General features: G+C 39.2%; 1 protein-coding gene across 4 annotated transcripts; it reads left to right on the top strand.

Moving 5' to 3' along the window:
* Positions 1-854: 854 nt before the first annotated feature.
* On the top strand, positions 855-18,035 carry NEK4 (NIMA related kinase 4). 4 transcript variants are annotated; one of them, XM_082059825.1, is made up of 17 exons: positions 855-1,036; positions 4,367-4,633; positions 5,555-5,752; positions 6,602-6,709; positions 7,292-7,446; positions 8,086-8,224; positions 9,032-9,457; positions 9,892-9,945; positions 10,167-10,310; positions 11,163-11,303; positions 11,691-11,757; positions 12,158-12,264; positions 13,191-13,279; positions 13,960-14,165; positions 15,770-15,903; positions 16,584-16,634; positions 17,590-18,035. In XM_082059825.1, exons 1-17 carry the CDS (start codon positions 944-946, stop codon positions 17,632-17,634), a joined length of 2,424 nt encoding a protein of 807 aa, XP_081915951.1. In that variant the 5' UTR covers positions 855-943; the 3' UTR covers positions 17,635-18,035. The 4 variants fall into 4 exon arrangements, with proteins under 4 accessions (XP_081915951.1, XP_081915949.1, XP_081915952.1 ...); XM_082059823.1 differs by having other exon boundaries at positions 8,086-8,227; XM_082059826.1 differs by lacking the exon at positions 6,602-6,709 and having other exon boundaries at positions 8,086-8,227.
* The last annotated feature ends 58 nt before the right edge of the window (positions 18,036-18,093 follow it).

Below are 18,093 nucleotides of genomic sequence, written 5' to 3'. Positions count from 1 at the left end.
TAGGCCTGGCCCTGGCCCGAATTTATTGCAGCCATAGCAGAGCTCGAAGTCTCTTAAACTCCTTTTACGCTCCTCTTCAAAAACTACCTGCCATAATCCTGCATATCACTCAGGTACCCGATTTCTGTATCATTATTTGACATGTCTCATCTAGTGCAGAACTTTCCTATTGCTTGCTTTCCTGTCCATTTCATGGCTGAAACCAGCTCCAAGCTCCAGGGTCCTGCACAGTCGATACCCACCCAGCCTGCTGCTGCAGGGCCCGTTTTATTTGTTATCGTGACAGCATTAATTGTGTCTTCATCTTTTTAACAGATTTCATCTCCTCCCCTGAATGAAACACAGACTTTGAAGACTGGGGGTTAAATGCTCAGCGATAACAAAATTTACAGAATTTGAGGTATGTCCTGGTGTTCCTGCAGGCAGCTTGCTGAGGGGCACAGCCATGCGAGGCCCACAGGACAGGTCCAGGAGCGTCTTTAAAGCAGCCAGGATTTGACAGCAGTTCTGGGCGGCTCTGCAGGGCAGCGGGGCCGGGGGTGCTGTGGCACAGCTGCCCACAGGCCCGTCACTGTGTCCCCAGCCCTCCCTGGGGCTCAGCTCACGGGTCTCATGGAGCAGCACGCCACGGACTCTCGTTACACGCCGTTTTTGAGAGAACGGCGTTGTTTCTCGGGAGGGAAAAGCTGCGGCTCAGCGCCCGCCTCGCACCTCCCTGCCCGCTCTTTAACATGGCCGCCGCACCCGCCTCCAAAATGGCCGCCGCAGCGCTGCGGGGCGCTCGCACCATAGAGACGTGCGGCTCTCCGCTCTGCGCGCCGCCAAGGCGTCCTCTCTATGGCAGCGAGGAGCTGTCGGCATCTCTATGGCAGCGGCGGCCGCGCTGCCGGGCGGGCGTGTCGCGGCGGCCGCCAGGCACTGAGCGGGCCCGGGCCGCGGGAGGATGCCCCTGGCTGCCTACCGCTTCCTCCGAGCCGTGGGGAAGGGCAGCTACGGGGAGGTGAGCCTGGTGCGGCACCAGCAGGACAGCAAGCAGGTACCGAGGGCCTGGTGCGGGGGCACGGCCGGGCCTGGCGCGGGGTGCGCGGCCGGGGTCGCGGTGCGGCTGTGACCAGGAGCCGGTGCTGAGGTGCGGCCGCAGCCACACGAGCTGTGCTTGCCCGTCCAGGTGTTCCTGTTGTCTCCCTTGTCTCTGAAGGCTTTTATTAAAGGTGTGGAGAAGACTTTTTTTTTTTTTTTTTAAACCCCTTTTAATCTCAAAAAATATCCAAACAGCACCCTGCCAAATCCTCACTTTTAAAAGATTTAAATAGAACTCCTTATTGTTTTGTCAAATGTGTGATGCCTTGCTTTGGCGAGGAAAGCCCAGCTTTGACAGCCCTTTGGGCGACAGGAAAACACAGCTGCTCTTTTCAGCGTGAAGCAGAGAAGGTCCTGCTGGCCCGTAGTCTCTTTAAGACGTATACGTGTGATGGAGATTAAAATGACAGCAAGGATGGAAAAAGCAGCTTCTGGCATTGACTTGTGTTGGCATCAGCTCTGCTGGAGGGAGATGGTCCTTGTGTTTGCTGGATCGACTGGGGCAGGACCTGGCAAAGTTTTGGTTGTGTCAGAGTTGAAGTGCAGGCGTTTGGGTTCTTTGCCTTTTTGTCAGAAGTTTGATGTAATCTGTCTTGCCTGGCCAAAGCAGATGTGTTTGGTAGGAAGTGCAGGAGGGTAAAGCAAAGGGGACGGAGCACACCCACAGAGCAGCACTGCAGAAACCTGGGGTGAGCCTTGTGCCCGGGGTTTGGCTGGATGTGCCGGGAGGGCTGTTTGTGCGCGGTGCTGCCAGAGCTCGTGTCCTGTGTGGGGAGGGAACCTGGGGCTGAATCCCTCTGACCCGCGGGTTTGGGGGCTGCGAAGGCAGCACTTGTTCCCTCCGCGCCACTCACCGCGGTGCAGAGTCCAGTGTCCCCAGAATGTTGCCATTCTCATCATCCTAAAAGCAAACAGCGCATTGAGTCACTTTCAACCCCATACAGGTCCTTGGATTTCACCTCTTTGTCGTGCTGCTGATAGCGAACATTTGCAATAGCCTTGCTTCCTTATCGTTGTTATTTTGTCTTAAATATTTGATGCCTTTTACTGTGTCTTATCTTTTGCCAACTTTTATGAACTTTGTTCTGTAGCAGGAAGATCAGGATTTTTTTGTTGTGCTTTGGCATAGTGCTACATGTTCTGTGAAAGAAATCATGTTTTATTTAAGTGTATTTGCTGTGAACAGCTCAGTGTTTTTTTTGTTGGTGTTGTGGGGTTTGTTTGTTTATTTGTTTGTTTTTGTGAGGGCCAAGTGGCTCCAAGTGTTTAAAGCAAAAAAAACCCCAATTTGTACAAAATTTGGTATCAAATAAAGCAGAAGAGCATTACAATAGACTTCGTGGGAATCTTGCCGAGATAACGTGCTCATTAAACCAAATATAACCAATGCCAGGTTTAAAGTTAGGCTGTATGCATGCTTTTTGCATTTTGGTAGTGTATCATGTAAAGACAAATGCTGATACAAAGCTAAAAGCTTTGTCACATTGAACACAGTAGTTATAGCATTTCTATTTTATTTTAAACTAAGATGATGCTATACACAATTCCTTTTGTTGTATTCCCCTTGAGACCTGTACGTTGTCACAGGTTGTAAGAACTGAGGAGCTTGTCTAACATCCAGCAGATTTCTGAAATGCAAAACCATGAGGTACTATTGTTTTCTGTATAACTGGTTCCCTTGCTATATGGAGGGCAGTCTTCCTCAACACTAATTAGTGTGTTGGACTAAATTAACACGGCCAGCCTGGGGAGCAGACATCCTTTGCAATTGCCAAGGGCACCGAAATTGAGTAGATAATTTTTTTTTCTTTGGTGTTTCCATTTAAAAGCTCTCGGGTAAGAGTGGGGTCAGGTGTATAAACCACGGCGTGATTGTTCTGTGGAAAGCTGGTGCCCTAAAAGTGATGACCACAAAGTTTACACCAGGTCAGACCTAAATATTGGTGCCGTGTATGACGAATGTGTGCTATGGATTTTATTATCTCATTAGCAGCCTCAATTATATTTTTGCCAAAACCTGAAATTCCTTACAAATACATTTGATGTAGTGTATATTGGGAAAGTAAATAAGAGCTTTCATCTGTAGTTTTAAAAAATTCTAAACCCGTCTTAATACAGAATAAAAGAAATTTAGGATCGAGCATAAGACCTTTTCATTCTCTCAGTATGGCCAAGAGTCTCTATTGCCCTGTAATAGGTGATTCTTCAATACGTTTAAGCCTGCCTATGCAGAAACTCATAAACGCAACAGATCGTTAATGGTTATCTGGTGCTTTTAAGGCAAGTTTTCAAAAAAGCAAATTAGATCTGCTTTCAGGTTTTTGAGAAAGTATTTTTTCAATGTGCCTCTGAATGTACCAACCCTCTGACTGCATCTCTGCTCACTCCGTTTCTTCTCCTGATGGAAGCCTTTTCCTATTCCCCTGTGCTTCAGTGTTTTGTAGGCTTTTTGTACAAAGTAATTAGTCCCAGGTCAGTTCTGCCTGGAGGTTCTTCTGCCAGGTGCAAGTTCTTTAAGAAGAGAATGAACAGACCTGAAAAGCTCAGCAGCATGCTTTGCGCGTTCAGAAATTCAGCTCTGTTAGATGTTTCTTGTGAATATGAAAATGAAGAATTTGTAATCTGAACCTTGGAACTGATATTTTAATAACTTTTTTTGAGTTTCAAATATATGATCTATGCTCACCAAAGTTGCGAGATGTTATTTCTTGAGTTTCTCTTTTTTTTTTTTTTACAAAGAACATATGTTTCATTTTTGAAGAAGCAAAAGGGAAAGTCCACTTTTACTTAAAATAAAATGTAAAGAGTTGAGCTTGGCTTTTCTAGGAGAGAAGAGCAAAATTGTCTAGCCAGATGACTTTTATCATAGACATCCATTTAAATTTTTTGCATGTGACCGCATACTTTCTTTAATGCTATTATATTTTTAAAGTATATTTGAAAGTAAGTTGAAATGACGCATTTTGAGAGTGTGATGCATGAACACGTAGTTCAGGCTTAAGAAATGATAGACACACATTTACAATGGGGGGCAAGAGGGAAAGATAAATGTGAATATTAGCCAAAAACCCACAAAACACCACAAAATTCCTGTGCAGAGTTTTACCAGGTAGATGGATAGAATAGGCACACCTGTTCAATTTTTACAACATAATGGTAGAAGTGATGTATAACTGCAGAATAATGCATGGAGATTTCAAATACTGTGTTTCCCTCAGATTTGGGGAATTTCCCAGGGCTTGTCCGTAGTTACTTTGTGTCTCATATCTTGCAATTTCTTTTACAGTATGTCATCAAAAAGTTAAACCTCAAAAACGCTTCCAGCCGAGAGAGGAAAGCAGCAGAACAAGAAGCACAGTTGTTATCCCAGTTGAAACATCCGAACATAGTGACCTACAGAGAGTCCTGGCAGGGGGAGGATGGGCTCCTCTACATTGTCATGGGCTTCTGCGAGGGAGGAGATCTGTACCACAGACTTAAAGAGCAGAAGGGCAAACTTTTGCCCGAGAATCAGGTGGTGGAGTGGTTTGTCCAGATTGCCATGGCACTGCAGGTAAAATAAAGTGTAACTTAGTCACCTTCAGATATAAGTTTAATTTGTCTCTTTTTGCATTTAAAAATTCCACAGTTGGTGGACAGATTTTGAATTCCAGATTGGCTGTGGTAGTATCTAAGTACTATGTTTATTAGCACATTAAAAATCCACAGGTCGTTGCAGTCAAATTAACTTACTATTTTAGGTAAGAAATTGCTATTATATTTTACGTCTACACCTCTATCACAGTAGACAGTGGCAACCTCCAGGGTGTTGGTAGTTCTAGTCTGGAATGCTTCTCTGGTTTGAAAGTTTAGACTACTAATTCATCACTTCTGTTAAATCTTATCTCAGTCTGTTGAACTTCACTATTTGGAGGTTGTCAAAGTTGAAAACCATTCAGATGTGCATGTTGACACTAAGAAATTGTACAGAAAGTTGTATTTTCAAGCTACCTGTCGTGGCCAGTCATACACAAGTCTACAGTACTGCCTGGTCTTGTTTATTGTGAGACTGATTTCCTATCCCTGTTTACACAAAGCACACATGAGGTTTTTGACTGAAGTTTTATACTGAAGACTAAAAAATGACTGTCAAGAAATGGAGGCAGCAGGAAGTAAATTAAAGTCTGAGTCTTAACTTTAGATTTCTGTTTCCTCTTTTGTGCTGGCTTGTTAGAGCCACACAGGATGATTTCACTGAAGCAATGCTAGGTTCTGGATTCGTGTCTGTATCAGTCACCCTGAACGTTAATTCACTACTATTATCTTTAGCAGGGGCGCTCCTGACTTTGACAGCAGTGGTTGTGTCTTTTCTGCACTCGTATTTTCCCTCTTTGACTTGTGTAATATGATTTTACTTTTCAGTGTAGAAGAACCAATTAAAAGTTACTTAACTCTATTTATGTGTTTGTTTGTTGGTGGTTTTTTTTCCCTCCAGTATTTGCATGAAAAGCATATCCTGCACAGAGATCTTAAAACTCAAAATGTTTTTCTGACACGAACAAATATAATCAAAGTGGGTGACCTGGGAATAGCCAGAGTGTTGGAAAACCAGTACGACATGGCCAGCACTCTCATAGGGACACCGTACTACATGAGCCCGGAACTCTTTTCCCACAAACCCTACAACTACAAGGTAGAGTATGAGAATGCAAACGTCATTTCTGTTTTGTTAGGCGACTTATTTTGTTTGTCTGAGAACTTTATAATCTTATCTATTGTCTTTAATTTTATATTGCTTCTGACTTTTTTTAATGTCCCCAAAGATCGAACAAAAATTAGGGGAGAGATTTGCAGGGGCCTTTGTTTCTGGAACTGTATTTGCTGCAGTAGGTGGGAATTCATAGTGTATGGTAAGTTCTCACAGCCAAGGCGTTCGGCAGGCTGCCCGTACCCATCGCAGCACACCAGTGTAAACAGAAATATCAGTCTCTGTTAGATAGCTGCATTTTCAAAATTGATGATATGACAGGAAGCTTTATGCTCAAAACTCTGTATTAGACATGACAGCAGCATTAAAAAAAAAAAAAGGAGAGTAGAGAAATAAGCAGTGTTGCTGTGAATTTAAAATATAACAAAGTAAAGCAAACGTGCTCTTGTGTACCTGTTCAGCTCTTTCTGCAAACCACATGCACCACAAACATGAGCAACACCTGAGGGGAAACTGATCTTCAATGGGAAATCAAAAGATTTTCATTTGCCAGTTAGAATCGATATTGTACTTAAAAAGAAAACAAACAAAAACCCCTACAAACAACAACTTTCTACACTTCAGAAAAATGTGATGATATTTGGAAGAAAAGAATTCAGTTGATCAAAATCACAAATAAGAGTGAGACTGAAGCCAGAAGTTTGCAATGGAGTTTGGTCTTGATTAGTTTACTGTCATTAAAGGCCTCTTTGAAAGCAGGTAAATAAGTCTGGAGATAAAACTTCTACAATGAATACAAAGTTCCCAAAGCTTTTTTTTTCCCCTTTTTTTCAGTCTGATGTTTGGGCATTAGGTTGCTGCGTTTATGAAATGGCTACACTGAAACATGCCTTTAATGCTAAAGACATGAACTCTTTGGTTTATCGAATTATTGAAGGAAAGGTAAAAGCTTTGACATTTTTTTCTCTGTGCTTAGACTTTCTGTCTAGAATTTGAGATTATCTTTTCCAATCAAATATTGCATGGAGTTAGAAATATTTTGCATGTTATGTGCATCATCATGTATGTTGTAAGACCAGTATTTCATGGTGCTGTATGATGTAATATCAGACCCAGGGAATTACTCATTTGTAGGTATTTTAGTTACCCTTTTGTGTAACTAGTATGCTGGTTAATTTGCTGCTGGTTTAAATATTGTGCAAAGAACTAAATCACTATTCCTGTGAGGCCATTTTCATCTTAGGTAACGCTAGCTTACCTAAGTGTCCGTCTTGCTTTGGCATATAATAAAGTTAACATGGACTTATTCTATATAAATTTTTAAGCCTATTCACAGAACTTTAACTGCAGATATTAAAAAATGACGAACAGTTCTTAGACAAAACACAATTTCTGTATTCTGCTTGAGGTTAAGCACTTGGGTAACTTTCAGCATATGAACAATGCAACTGTTTTTAATGCAAAGTATGTAGCCCCTATTGACAAATATATTAAATAATATCAGACTTCCCTTTCGTTTTACAGTTGCCACCCATGCCAAAGGATTACAGCCCACAGTTGGTAGAAATAATACGAACTATGCTCAGTAAAAAACCTGAGGAAAGACCCAGTGTGAAAAGCATACTGCGACAGCCTTACATCAAGCACCAAATTTCTTTGTTTTTGGAAGCCACAAAGGCGTAAGATATTTTCATTTCAGTGATTCTGTGCAAAATACTCATGTTACTTGTGGTCTGTGCTTTATAACTTTTCCTGTTTTTTGTAGCAGGAGAAAATTTGGTCTGCTATGTGCAGTTCCAAAGCATGTGAGCACATGAGTTTCTTCAGATTCATTGAGAAATGGAGGAAGTTAGAATGGGAACTAGTTTTTCTTGCAAATGCAGAATAAGGCTGTGCAATGGTTAGGGCTGCACAGTTTATTCAGAGTTAAAAAAAAAAAAGTAGCACAAATATTTTCAAGGAAGTGATAGGAAATATGATACACATATTTTCATATGGTTCTTTGAGGCCATTTATCAGCAGAGAGTTGTGACATCAAGTTCCTTTTGATATTCACTGATAAAATAATATTTCTTTGTCAGGTTTACTCAATTATGTTTGTGTCTCAGATAGGACTGATCTTGGTGCTGTGCAGAGCAAGTGTAGGATTCTGGCAGAGTTTGAATGGTGTTTTTAAGCTCCTTTGATGGAGATTAAAATGATTATGTTGTGCACACTCTGTAAGCTGGAGTGGAGTGGATTTTCTTTTTTAATTAGTATAATCTAAGGAAACATCTTAACGTCTTGGTGATTGAATGAATAACTTACTTTCTTTGCAGGAAAGCAGCCAGGAGTCATAAGAAAACAGTGGATTCTAAATCTAAAGATCCTTGCCCTGTGGTCTCAATAAAGGACGAATCTCATAGCAGGAATGTTCAACACCAAAACCACTGCTCTGAGCAAGCCAGGAAATACAAAGTTGTGAGATATATACATATATATTTTTAAACACTTTTTCTACAGAAAATCTCCATTGTGTAAGAAGTGCCTTGAGCATTCATGATAACATAAATCTGATTTTTAGGAATGTGTAAAATTTGTATTAAGGAAGGAATTGTGTTTAGGCAAGAGTGGAAGTAAATAAAGAGACTGTGGATCAGTAAAACTAATTGCAATATCCTAACTATAAAATGTTAACTAAACAACATGCAGTTTTTCATTTGTAGGTCACTCAGAGTATTGCAGGTCAAATGTGTATTCAAATATTTGATGACAAGTGGTAATAATTTTTAAATATATTGTTTTGATTGGAAAAAAGTAATTGTAGTTACAATCAAAAATTGTTTATTGTTGGAATTCTTTCCAGTGCTTAGAACAAACCTTTTAATGCTTCATCTTGTGCATGTTTTTTATTTTCTGTAATGAGTCTGCTTGTCTGGGTTTAAGCTTTCAGTGCTGAAATACTGAATGTATGTGGCATAAGTACATCTTAAAAACTTGGTATTTGGCAATACAACTTTATTTTCATGGTCCTGCTGAAAAGTAGGTGTGCTGCATGTGTATAAACCAATACCTGAAATAGGTCATTTGCAAATGCAGCCTGTATCTCTTTTCAAATGTGGGTTGCTGCTTTTTTGAGGCTGTTAATCTGTAATTGATCATAATTTCATTGCAGTTTCTGTGTTCTGGTATGTTGATGGATTTCCTTCAGTGCTTAGAGTATTCTTTTGTATGTGCATAATACCAAAAAGTAATTAATTTTTTTTGTTTTCCTTTTAATTCTAGAATGAAGAAGACCGCATCATCAAATATAAAGCCACCAAATTTTGCCCCTCAGAGAAAGCAGGTGTTGAGATGGAAAGAAAACCAAGCAATAATGATTTGAACAACCTGGGACACTCCTTAGCTACAGTTAGTGAAGTGAATATTGATATCTTACCATCTGAAAATATGAAGTGTGGAAGTGAGAAGTGTGGCAGTGAGCATATTCCAGAGAATAATAAAGCAAACTATTTAAATGTTCGAGGCAATTCTAAAATAACATCCAGTAGCCCACCAATTAAGGAAGATGGACTACAGCAAAGAGCAAAGCAAGCCATTAAAGCTGAAAATGTTGAGTCTGAGGAGTCTTCTGTTGATGCTATAGAAGAAGATGGTGACACTTTGAAACTCCTGCAGCCTGTCTCAAAAGACCAAAAGCAAACTGACCTGGTAATACATTAATGTTTACATGAAATAGACTTTGAAATAGGTTTAACTAATGGCCAGCTCTTAACATTTAGAGAACTGCTGCACATTTTTCTGTCAAAGTAGGATGCTACTGATACAATTATTGAGATGCTTAAGTAGTTAGGAGCCTTGTGTTCAGATTTGCAAAGGCAACATGGTGAAGTAGTTTCAGGCTTGCATCTACATGATGGAAATTCTGTTTTTTACAGGGAACAACAATTTTCCTTTCCAGCTGAGAGATGGTAAGAATAGTTTTGTAACCTCTTTGTTCTGTGTTCCAAGTAGGCCTGGCTAATCTCGACTTGGTCCTGAGTTGGATGGGGAATTAATAGGTGGTGATAGTATTTTCATTACATTTTGGTCTACAATGAGATTTTTGTACACACTTTCTAATGAGAAATCATTATATATTGTAGAGCTTGGATTCTACTGAAAAGCTGCTAGCACCATTTGTTCCTGTTGTAATTCAAGTAAGTGTCCTCCTTTGAAGGTTTAGTATCTTTAAAATGCTGGTAGGGCAGGTATTTTTTCTAACTGTCTATCAAGTAAGGGTTTTACTGTAGATATGTTAAGGTGGATGCAGTCCAAATAGTAAAGTGGTGTGTGTTAATTGTTTTTTTAAGTGTGTATGTGTAAATCTGGAAATGACATGTCTGCATTTAAAAACCTTTACTTTACCTTTACTTCTCAGGATGATGTCTGTCATGGAGCTTCAGGAGCTGCTCAGGAAAAAATTGCCTCCCACTTGCAGCCTCATAGTTCCGTCAGTGAACCCTCTCTCTCCCGGCAGCGACGGCAGAAGAGAAGAGAGCTGGCTGAAGTCTGTTCAGACAAGGTGCAGATACTCAAAAAATAATTACCCTCTTTTTTACTCTTTGAAAATGGAACCTATTTTAAAAAAAATGGTGGGTTTAATGCTGCTTTTGTCTTCATGTGTATCTGTATAACTACATTGGTAACAAAATGCAGAATGCTCAGGATGTCCTTTAAAAGCAGCCTGTGTAAATCCATGGAAATCTCAGTAACCCTCATAGGTGGGAGGTGGGTGAGCCAGGTGGGCGCGAAGAAACAGTGAACTGTGGGCTTCACCTTTGCTGTGCCATGGTCTTTCCTGGCACTTCGCATCAGGACTTCTCACTGTTTGTGACTGGAAAATACATAACAGTACTTTTCCTGACTGTTGTGGATAAGGCTACTTGTAGTGGGTAATAGATTACTAGTACTTTAGAAGAGACATGTAATGGCTGCTCTGAGCTTATGGGTGCAAACTCGAGGAAGAAAATCTTGGCATGGACATAGAATAGGGCTCCTGTCAATGCTTCCACACTGAGCAGAGATTTCTTTGGGGAAGGGCACCAGCTATACAAGGACAGAGAAGAGGGTGATTAGTTTTCAGTATGATATCCTGGTTTTCTTTTGTTTTTTGCTCTTTGAGGGTGGGGACAGTTGTTGCTAAGGCATTGGCTGAAAAATAGTCTGGAGGGCAAGATGTAGGGGTGGAAACAAGGGAGGTGGATGCAAGCAGAGCTGTGGAGAGGAAAGGATGAATTTGGGAGATGTGAAGAGGTGACGGTAGGATCCAAAACCTCTGGCATCCAGCCTTACCATTGAAGAAAGTCTTCTGGATCGCAGAGTATTTTAACTTCTGTATTAAAAGGTATAAAATCTTGCTCCTTTCTCTTTCAAGTTCAGAGCAAGTGCTCCTCGGCCTTTACCTTTTCCTTCTGATGGGAACACAGAGACAACACAGAAGTGTGCAGAGCAGTGTGGTGCTGAAGTCTCTGAATCTGTAAATAGCACGAAAACCAGCCAAGCTGCCATTTCAAAGGTTAGCGCTGAATGTTGTCTCCGCTTATTTTTGTCTGAGCTATTTGTTCTCTGAGTATATGCACAGTGAGTAAAGAAACGTATAGGAGCTTCCTACCTAATAGAAGTCTTGTCAAGGACCTGGTCAGTGTGGGATGAGAAGCTGCCTTGCTGAACCAGGGAGGTCAGAGAGGTCAGAACTCCTTTTCTAGAGTGTACATTAGTCTCACTGACCAAGACTGTTTCATAGTAAATAATTAGTGTTTGTTAGCTGATCAGAAGGTCTACTGTAGGAGCTCTTTCTTCCAGATCAGTTGAAAAAGGGTTTTTTTTTTTGCTTTATAGGTGATTAGATAACAAAAACCACTGTGACAGTTGCTAATTAATATCAGATTAACTTTTTTTGAAGGAGCGGCCCTTGTCAGCAAGAGAACGAAGGAGGCTGAAACAGTCTCAGGAAGAGGTGTTTCCTTCTGGTAATGTTCATGTTTGCATGTTAGCATTCTGTGTATAAGTAGGCTGATAACTTCTTTATGAAGAAATTATAACTTGCTGTCTGTTCTTCACTAACATCTTCAAAAAGATTCACTAAGGTTCTAGTTCTGTGTTAAGTAAAAATTTCTGTTAACATGTCTGTATTTTTCTATCCCTTATTCAGTTATGTTCAGTTGTGTTTAGTGGTGACAACTTGTCTTTGAAATGCACATGAAGTGCAGAATATACACCTTTCAGATAGAAGCTTCAGTGTTTTCTCTTAGCAGAATACCTGCCTGCCTGTCTTCTGCCAGGTGATAGACTTTTTCTTGCATGAGCATGAAACTAATTCAAGATACATGCAGCTAAGTTGTAAATACTGTAAAAATGTCATCCTTCCAGTGATTCCAGCAAGACGAACATCAAATAGTGCAGTAGTTGAAGCAAAATCACATATGGAAAATCACGTTAAAGTTGCGCAGACCTCATCAGATGCCAGTATTTCTCAGGTAAACTGGGGTCACCTGCTTTTGAAATATTTAAATGTAGGCACAATTTGTGATATTTAAAAAAACTCCAACTATGTGTGGAAGAAACACTCAGTCAATAAGAGTGCACAGTTTTTTTGTAAATACTGCTTTATAAATCCGGAGTGGAGTACGGATCTCTAATCCATGTTTTTGTTGGACTAGATCAATTCAACATTCCAGGCTCACCGTGCATTTTCACTCTCTTGTCAGAGATGAAGACTGGGGATCTCTTACTGATTGTTATGGGCTCTCTAAATTAGTGTTTATTTTATTTTGGAAGGTACTTTGCATGTTTTACCTGTGTGTGTATGTTTATAACTGATACCTAAATGCAAAAACTTCATCTGCATTCACTAAGTGAGATTACATAAGGTTAGTACACACTAGTAGTATGTGCATATGCTAGTGATGTTTTTGCATATTATGCTACACACTGAACACAAGACTGTAGAGACACAAGTGGTTAAAATCTTTGTGTATTTTAGGGAATGCTGGGAAGTTACTGAACTGATAAAAAATTATTTCAATATTATTTTTAAATGTGTATTAAAGACCAATAGACAGGGTAATAACTATAATATAGTTGGCTAAGAACTGACAGACATCTGTGATTCAGTTGTTTTTAAGAGCCACTTTGAAGCATCTATAGTGGTTAAAATGGTTAAAACTGCATGACTGAGATGTAATGCTAGTCAAATAAGCATTTCATAAAGTATTTTGATGATGTCCAGTCTATTAGCTTGTTTCTAAACCCAAAGGTTACACTTTTTAAATATTATCAAGCTGAGTCTGTAAGAATATGCTTGTTGAAAGGGTTTTTTCCATGTAAGAAAAATGATTAATACCAGATTGATAATTTACTTTTGGCTATTCAAATTTTTATCATTTATTACCTTTTCATTTAGAGAAAGAGAGAAGCCCATTGCCTGTCTGATGATGAGTTAAGCTCTTCCACAAGCTCTACAGATAAGTCTGATGGAGATTCCAAGGAGAAGTAAGCATTTTGTGTAATACTGTGCAAGAGTTTTGTTTAATACTGTGCAAGAGTTTTCGTTGCTATATTGGACCTTGACTTGGAGCGAAAAAAATATGGCAGGAATTGCTTTCACACTTTATCTCTACATAGTGAGTGTTTCAAGAAATATGTGATGCATAAAGAAAGCAAACTCTATTTAATTTTTGTCTTTCTGTAACTATAAACTTTCCATGCTGAACTTTTTGGGACATGTGGTTGTGCACCTCTGGTTTTTGTCAACTGTAGCTTCTCAGGAAACCAGCCTTCCAACATCAAAGCATATGCACTGTCAGGATGCGTTAAAAGCATAACTTAAAAGGTGCCAATGTGCTTCCTTTCCACTGTGAATGAGGCTGAATTTATTTCTGATTTTGTCAGTGTAAACAACTTTTAAAAAAATATTTGTTGCATGACAACAGGTGCAGCTACACAGGTAACAGTAGCCAATAGGGCTGTGAATTGTTGCGAGGTGAATGGGCTCTGAGCCTTTGTTAGGTGAAACACTGCTGATGTTCTAGAGATAAAACTGCACCACAAGACGTAATTTAACATGGAATACTTAGCAGGTTGTCACTAAATTTACTGAAAGTCCTTTGAATGCAAGGTGGAAGTTGTATCATGAATGGCGACTGAATTACATCTTATTTCTCCTCTACTAGTAAAAGCAGCATGAATGAAATGAATGACTTGGTGCAGCTGATGACACGGACACTGAAAATGGACTCAAAGGAGAACTCTGAATACTGTGTAACCTCAAATCCGGCCCCAGAGTTTAAACTTCATAGAAAATATCGAGACACTTTGATTTTGCATGGAAAATCACCTGATGAACCAGAGGAATTAAAATTTGAAGAGATTCCTTCAGGTCTGTTTGTGTTATTGCTTTAAATGAAAGGCTACCAGCTGTTAATAACCAAAGAAACACTGCTAGCGGGCAACAGCAGACAATCCACTCTTACTTTGTCTCAAGTCCCAACAATGCTTATAAAAGTAAACATCTTCCTAAATAATATTTGTGTGAAACTGCTCTAGTTGTTGTTTACTTGCCAGTGAAAGGAATGTGTGATCAATCTGCATAATTATTAATGAAGAGAAAAAGCTGGTCTGCAATAAGATTTTTTTCCACATGTGACTTACATGTAAAAGCTTCCAAAATGAAAGGTTGCAGTTGAGTATTTTGAAATAAGATTTTTAAGACATTCAAAAGATCTGATAGCTGTGAAGCTTTGTGAATGATGGATAAAGCTGAAATTGTACACAAGGTTCTATGAACACAGCAGATGTTTGTATGAGTATAGAAGTTCATCCTCACTGCAGAATTTGAACAAGCTTATTTTTCCTATGGATACAAGTGCAAGAATTGAATCACTTTTCATATTTAAGGTCTGGTTTAGACCATATGTATATGTATTCCAAAAAGCAAGCAAAAAAATTGTATTTGCTATGACTGTTCTTACTATACAACAAATGCAAAAGCTGAGGGTAGGTTTCTGAAGTCTCAGACCTTCTTGTGCTTATTGTTTTAAGTGATAAAGATTGTATTTCTAATCAGTCCAGGTGGTAGGCAAAGCAGTGGGAGAACACTGGATTTCGCTCTAAGTTGATTCTACATAGCTAATATAAAATACATTTCCAGAGTTTGTCTCTAAACAGGTATCACAGAATGTTGGAGGTACAAACTTCAGTGGTATTTTTCTGTCCATTTTTCTCACTCTTAAGTATTATGTAGTGAGATCCTCCAGCTATTTACTTACTACCATTTGGGATTACAGGGCTACTGCATTTCTAAGCTGACATTTATTTTAATTAGATCAGCTATTTTATTTTCAGAAGGTGGTCCATCCTACAAAAGGAGTGTTGGTGATTGCAGTGATTAAAAGAGCAAGTTAGAGTTCTCAGTTCAGTTCCTAATGGAGCCTCCTCTTAAAAAATGACACTGTCTCCTGTTGGCAGCGACAGCTGAGGAGCAAAAGATTCAGAGGCTGTTGAGACAAATGGGCAGATGGCAGAAATGATGCCATTAGTGTTTTACAGTGACTAAACCTTACATTTGCTGTAAGCACAAGTGATTGAATTATTCTTACAATATTTGGGTGGTGGTGTCGTGTTAGAGAATAGTGCAAATATTATTTGAACAAAAAGTAATACAGTATACAGGAACCACCTGAAACAAAGTTACAGGGACCTAATTGTGCAAACTTTGTCTGCATTGTCTCTGTACTGTCTGGTGTCTTTAGAGTTAGTGTCCAAGTGCCTCTCATTCACTGTGTTTGTTGATCGTTCTAGCCAGCCGGTTCAGCTCAGCAGTTACTGCATGCAAATGGTCAGCTGGAATTCTGTGGTAATACTCTGGCAATACAATGTTGTCCCATATTCTGCTTCTGCATAGAGGATGAGAATTGACTATGCTGAGAGTAATTATTGGTGCATTGATTTGTTGGTGGTGTTTTTTTTTTTTTTTTAATATAGATATGTTATCGGTTCCTGCCAAGATTAGGAGGATAGTTGAAATCCTGCGATCTGATGTGGTGCAAGGACTGGGAGTGAAACTTCTTGAGAAGGCGTACAGCATCATGGAAGAAGATGATGAAGTGAAAAGAGAGGTGAATATCTTTCATAATAAAATTTCAAAATTTCATTATAAATCTAGATAAATGAACAGGGTCTTTACTTCCTTTCACCTCTCTCCTGCTTTTAGGTAACATAGTAGTGCAAACCTTGATTCCAAAAACTGTTAGGCAAGAGCCTAAGTATATTGTCATTTTCTTTAAAAAGTTTGATTCTGAATGTAGGTTATGTTTCATTCCAAATTCTTCAGAAAGCATAGGAGCTTCAGAATTGCACCCCAAGTTTGTGGAAGATGCAAGGGATGCAAATAATTTTACTCTGTTGTATTTCTCCAATAATAATTTCTTTTGAACTGTAATTATTTGCCTTCACATTACTTTGCCTATTGCCCCTTATATCCCAGGTGAGAAACAGTTTAATATCTGTTCCTAATAGAGATGAGTGAGCAATACCTCCAGCTCAATTGATTCAGAATTTGGTTACAAATAAATAAAACACTGCACATATAACCCCTGAAGATCTGATATATATTTTAAATTGTTGGGTGAGATTTAGAACTCTCTTCCCTTCAAAAAACAAAGGCTCTTCCATCTCTGCTGTCATTCTTCACATGCTGCTTTCAGCTGAGTGCTTTGGTATTTTTTTTGTTAATATTTTGGTGGTTCCCACTTTTTTCAATGTCAAATTTTGTGGGTTTTTTTTGTGTTCTAAATAGCTGCAGTTGCGGGAGCACATGGGAGACAAGTATAGAAGTTACAGTGCGAAGGTACGTCATTTGAAATTTCTTGAAGAAAATGTGAAGTTCTGACCAGAACACTTTCCTTAGAGAAAAGGACTGGTTTATAGCTCGTCTGATAGACTGGACCAGTTTACAAAGCATGTTTATCCATTAACCTCCTTAGCTGGAATAAGGGAGGTGAACTTGCAAAAAGTTACAGTTTGTAGTAATATCTTTTCATGTTAAAATGTGAACTGGGGTATCACTTTCTCAGAAGAGAAACGTTTTTTAGTTTTTATTCTCTTACTGAAACTTTTTAAAGGTTGCTTTTTATAGATGCAGAGGGACAGATACCAAGTTTTGTATACAAAAGAGTGTCAAAACAAGTCATCTTCATTTGAATTTGTCATAGCAAAATGTTTCAAGTATGGTCATATACTAAATATGGTAACAAAATCTATGCCAAGGCTATGGTGTGATAAGTTATAAACTATTACATCAAATAGTTATGAAAATTTAGCAGGAAGAAACAATTACTAGTTTTTGTAGCACCAAGATCCCTCTGAGTTCTGTAAATTGGCAAGTACTAAAGGAGGTGGTTGTGCTGCATTGATGCAGAGCCTTTGCTTTTGTGTCTTATTGCTAAGGCAGTCACCAAGGTGGTAGAAAGTATTTGGTAACTGGATAAAATAAGTCTGGAAATGTTTGAAAGGAACACAGCCATGGTTACCATGGTCCCAGCTGGAGAAATCCCTTTGCCTTAAAAATACTAATTCCTTTTAGGACAAAAGTGCTCAAGACCACGGTCATTTAGGGAAATAGGCATCTGAGCTTTTTTCCTTTCTTTGCATTGAGATTGTGTTGCTACACACACCGAAGCATTGTCATGTGCTATCACTACAGAAACAGCATGTGTTCTTTTTAAAGGATAAAGAATTGAAAAGGGAATTGATTTTGTAAAATAAAATTGTAAATGCACAGCCTGTCTCTTTCATGCCTCCAGCTTAAATATTGTAACCTCACGCACCTCAGAGGGACACCAACGTGACAGTGAATACTAAAAACATGTAATACCTGTGGATCCTGCTGCCTCTTGCATGCTAAACGCTCAGGTTTCAAGAGCTATTGTTTTATGCTGAGCCAAGATGGTACTTTCTCTAACAACACAAATTTATTTTAAACAAAAAAATGCCACTCTGCAATCTCTTATCCTAGAACACTTTTCAATTCTTAGCATTTTTCAGAATGATGGCATATATGTTTCACAGTGCTTGTCACAACCTGACACTACTGATAGCTTGTTTCACACACAGTGAAAAATATTTTAGTAGAAGTCTAGCTGTATATTATCTTTTAAGCTATGGCAACGGCTTAACTAGTCTTCATTTAATTTGCTGTGTTCCTTTTTACTAATATACTTGAGTGAGATGTGACCTCCAGTAGCCTTAAGTTAATCTGCCCACCCCTGCCTTCCCAGTGACTTCACTGAAACTCCAGCCAAAACTGA

The sequence above is a fragment of the Streptopelia decaocto genome (assembly GCF_964273445.1).
Source record: "Streptopelia decaocto genome assembly, chromosome: 8".
In the NCBI taxonomy this organism is placed as follows: domain Eukaryota; kingdom Metazoa; phylum Chordata; class Aves; order Columbiformes; family Columbidae; genus Streptopelia; species Streptopelia decaocto.
This window is presented reverse-complemented; position numbering and strand designations above follow the sequence as displayed.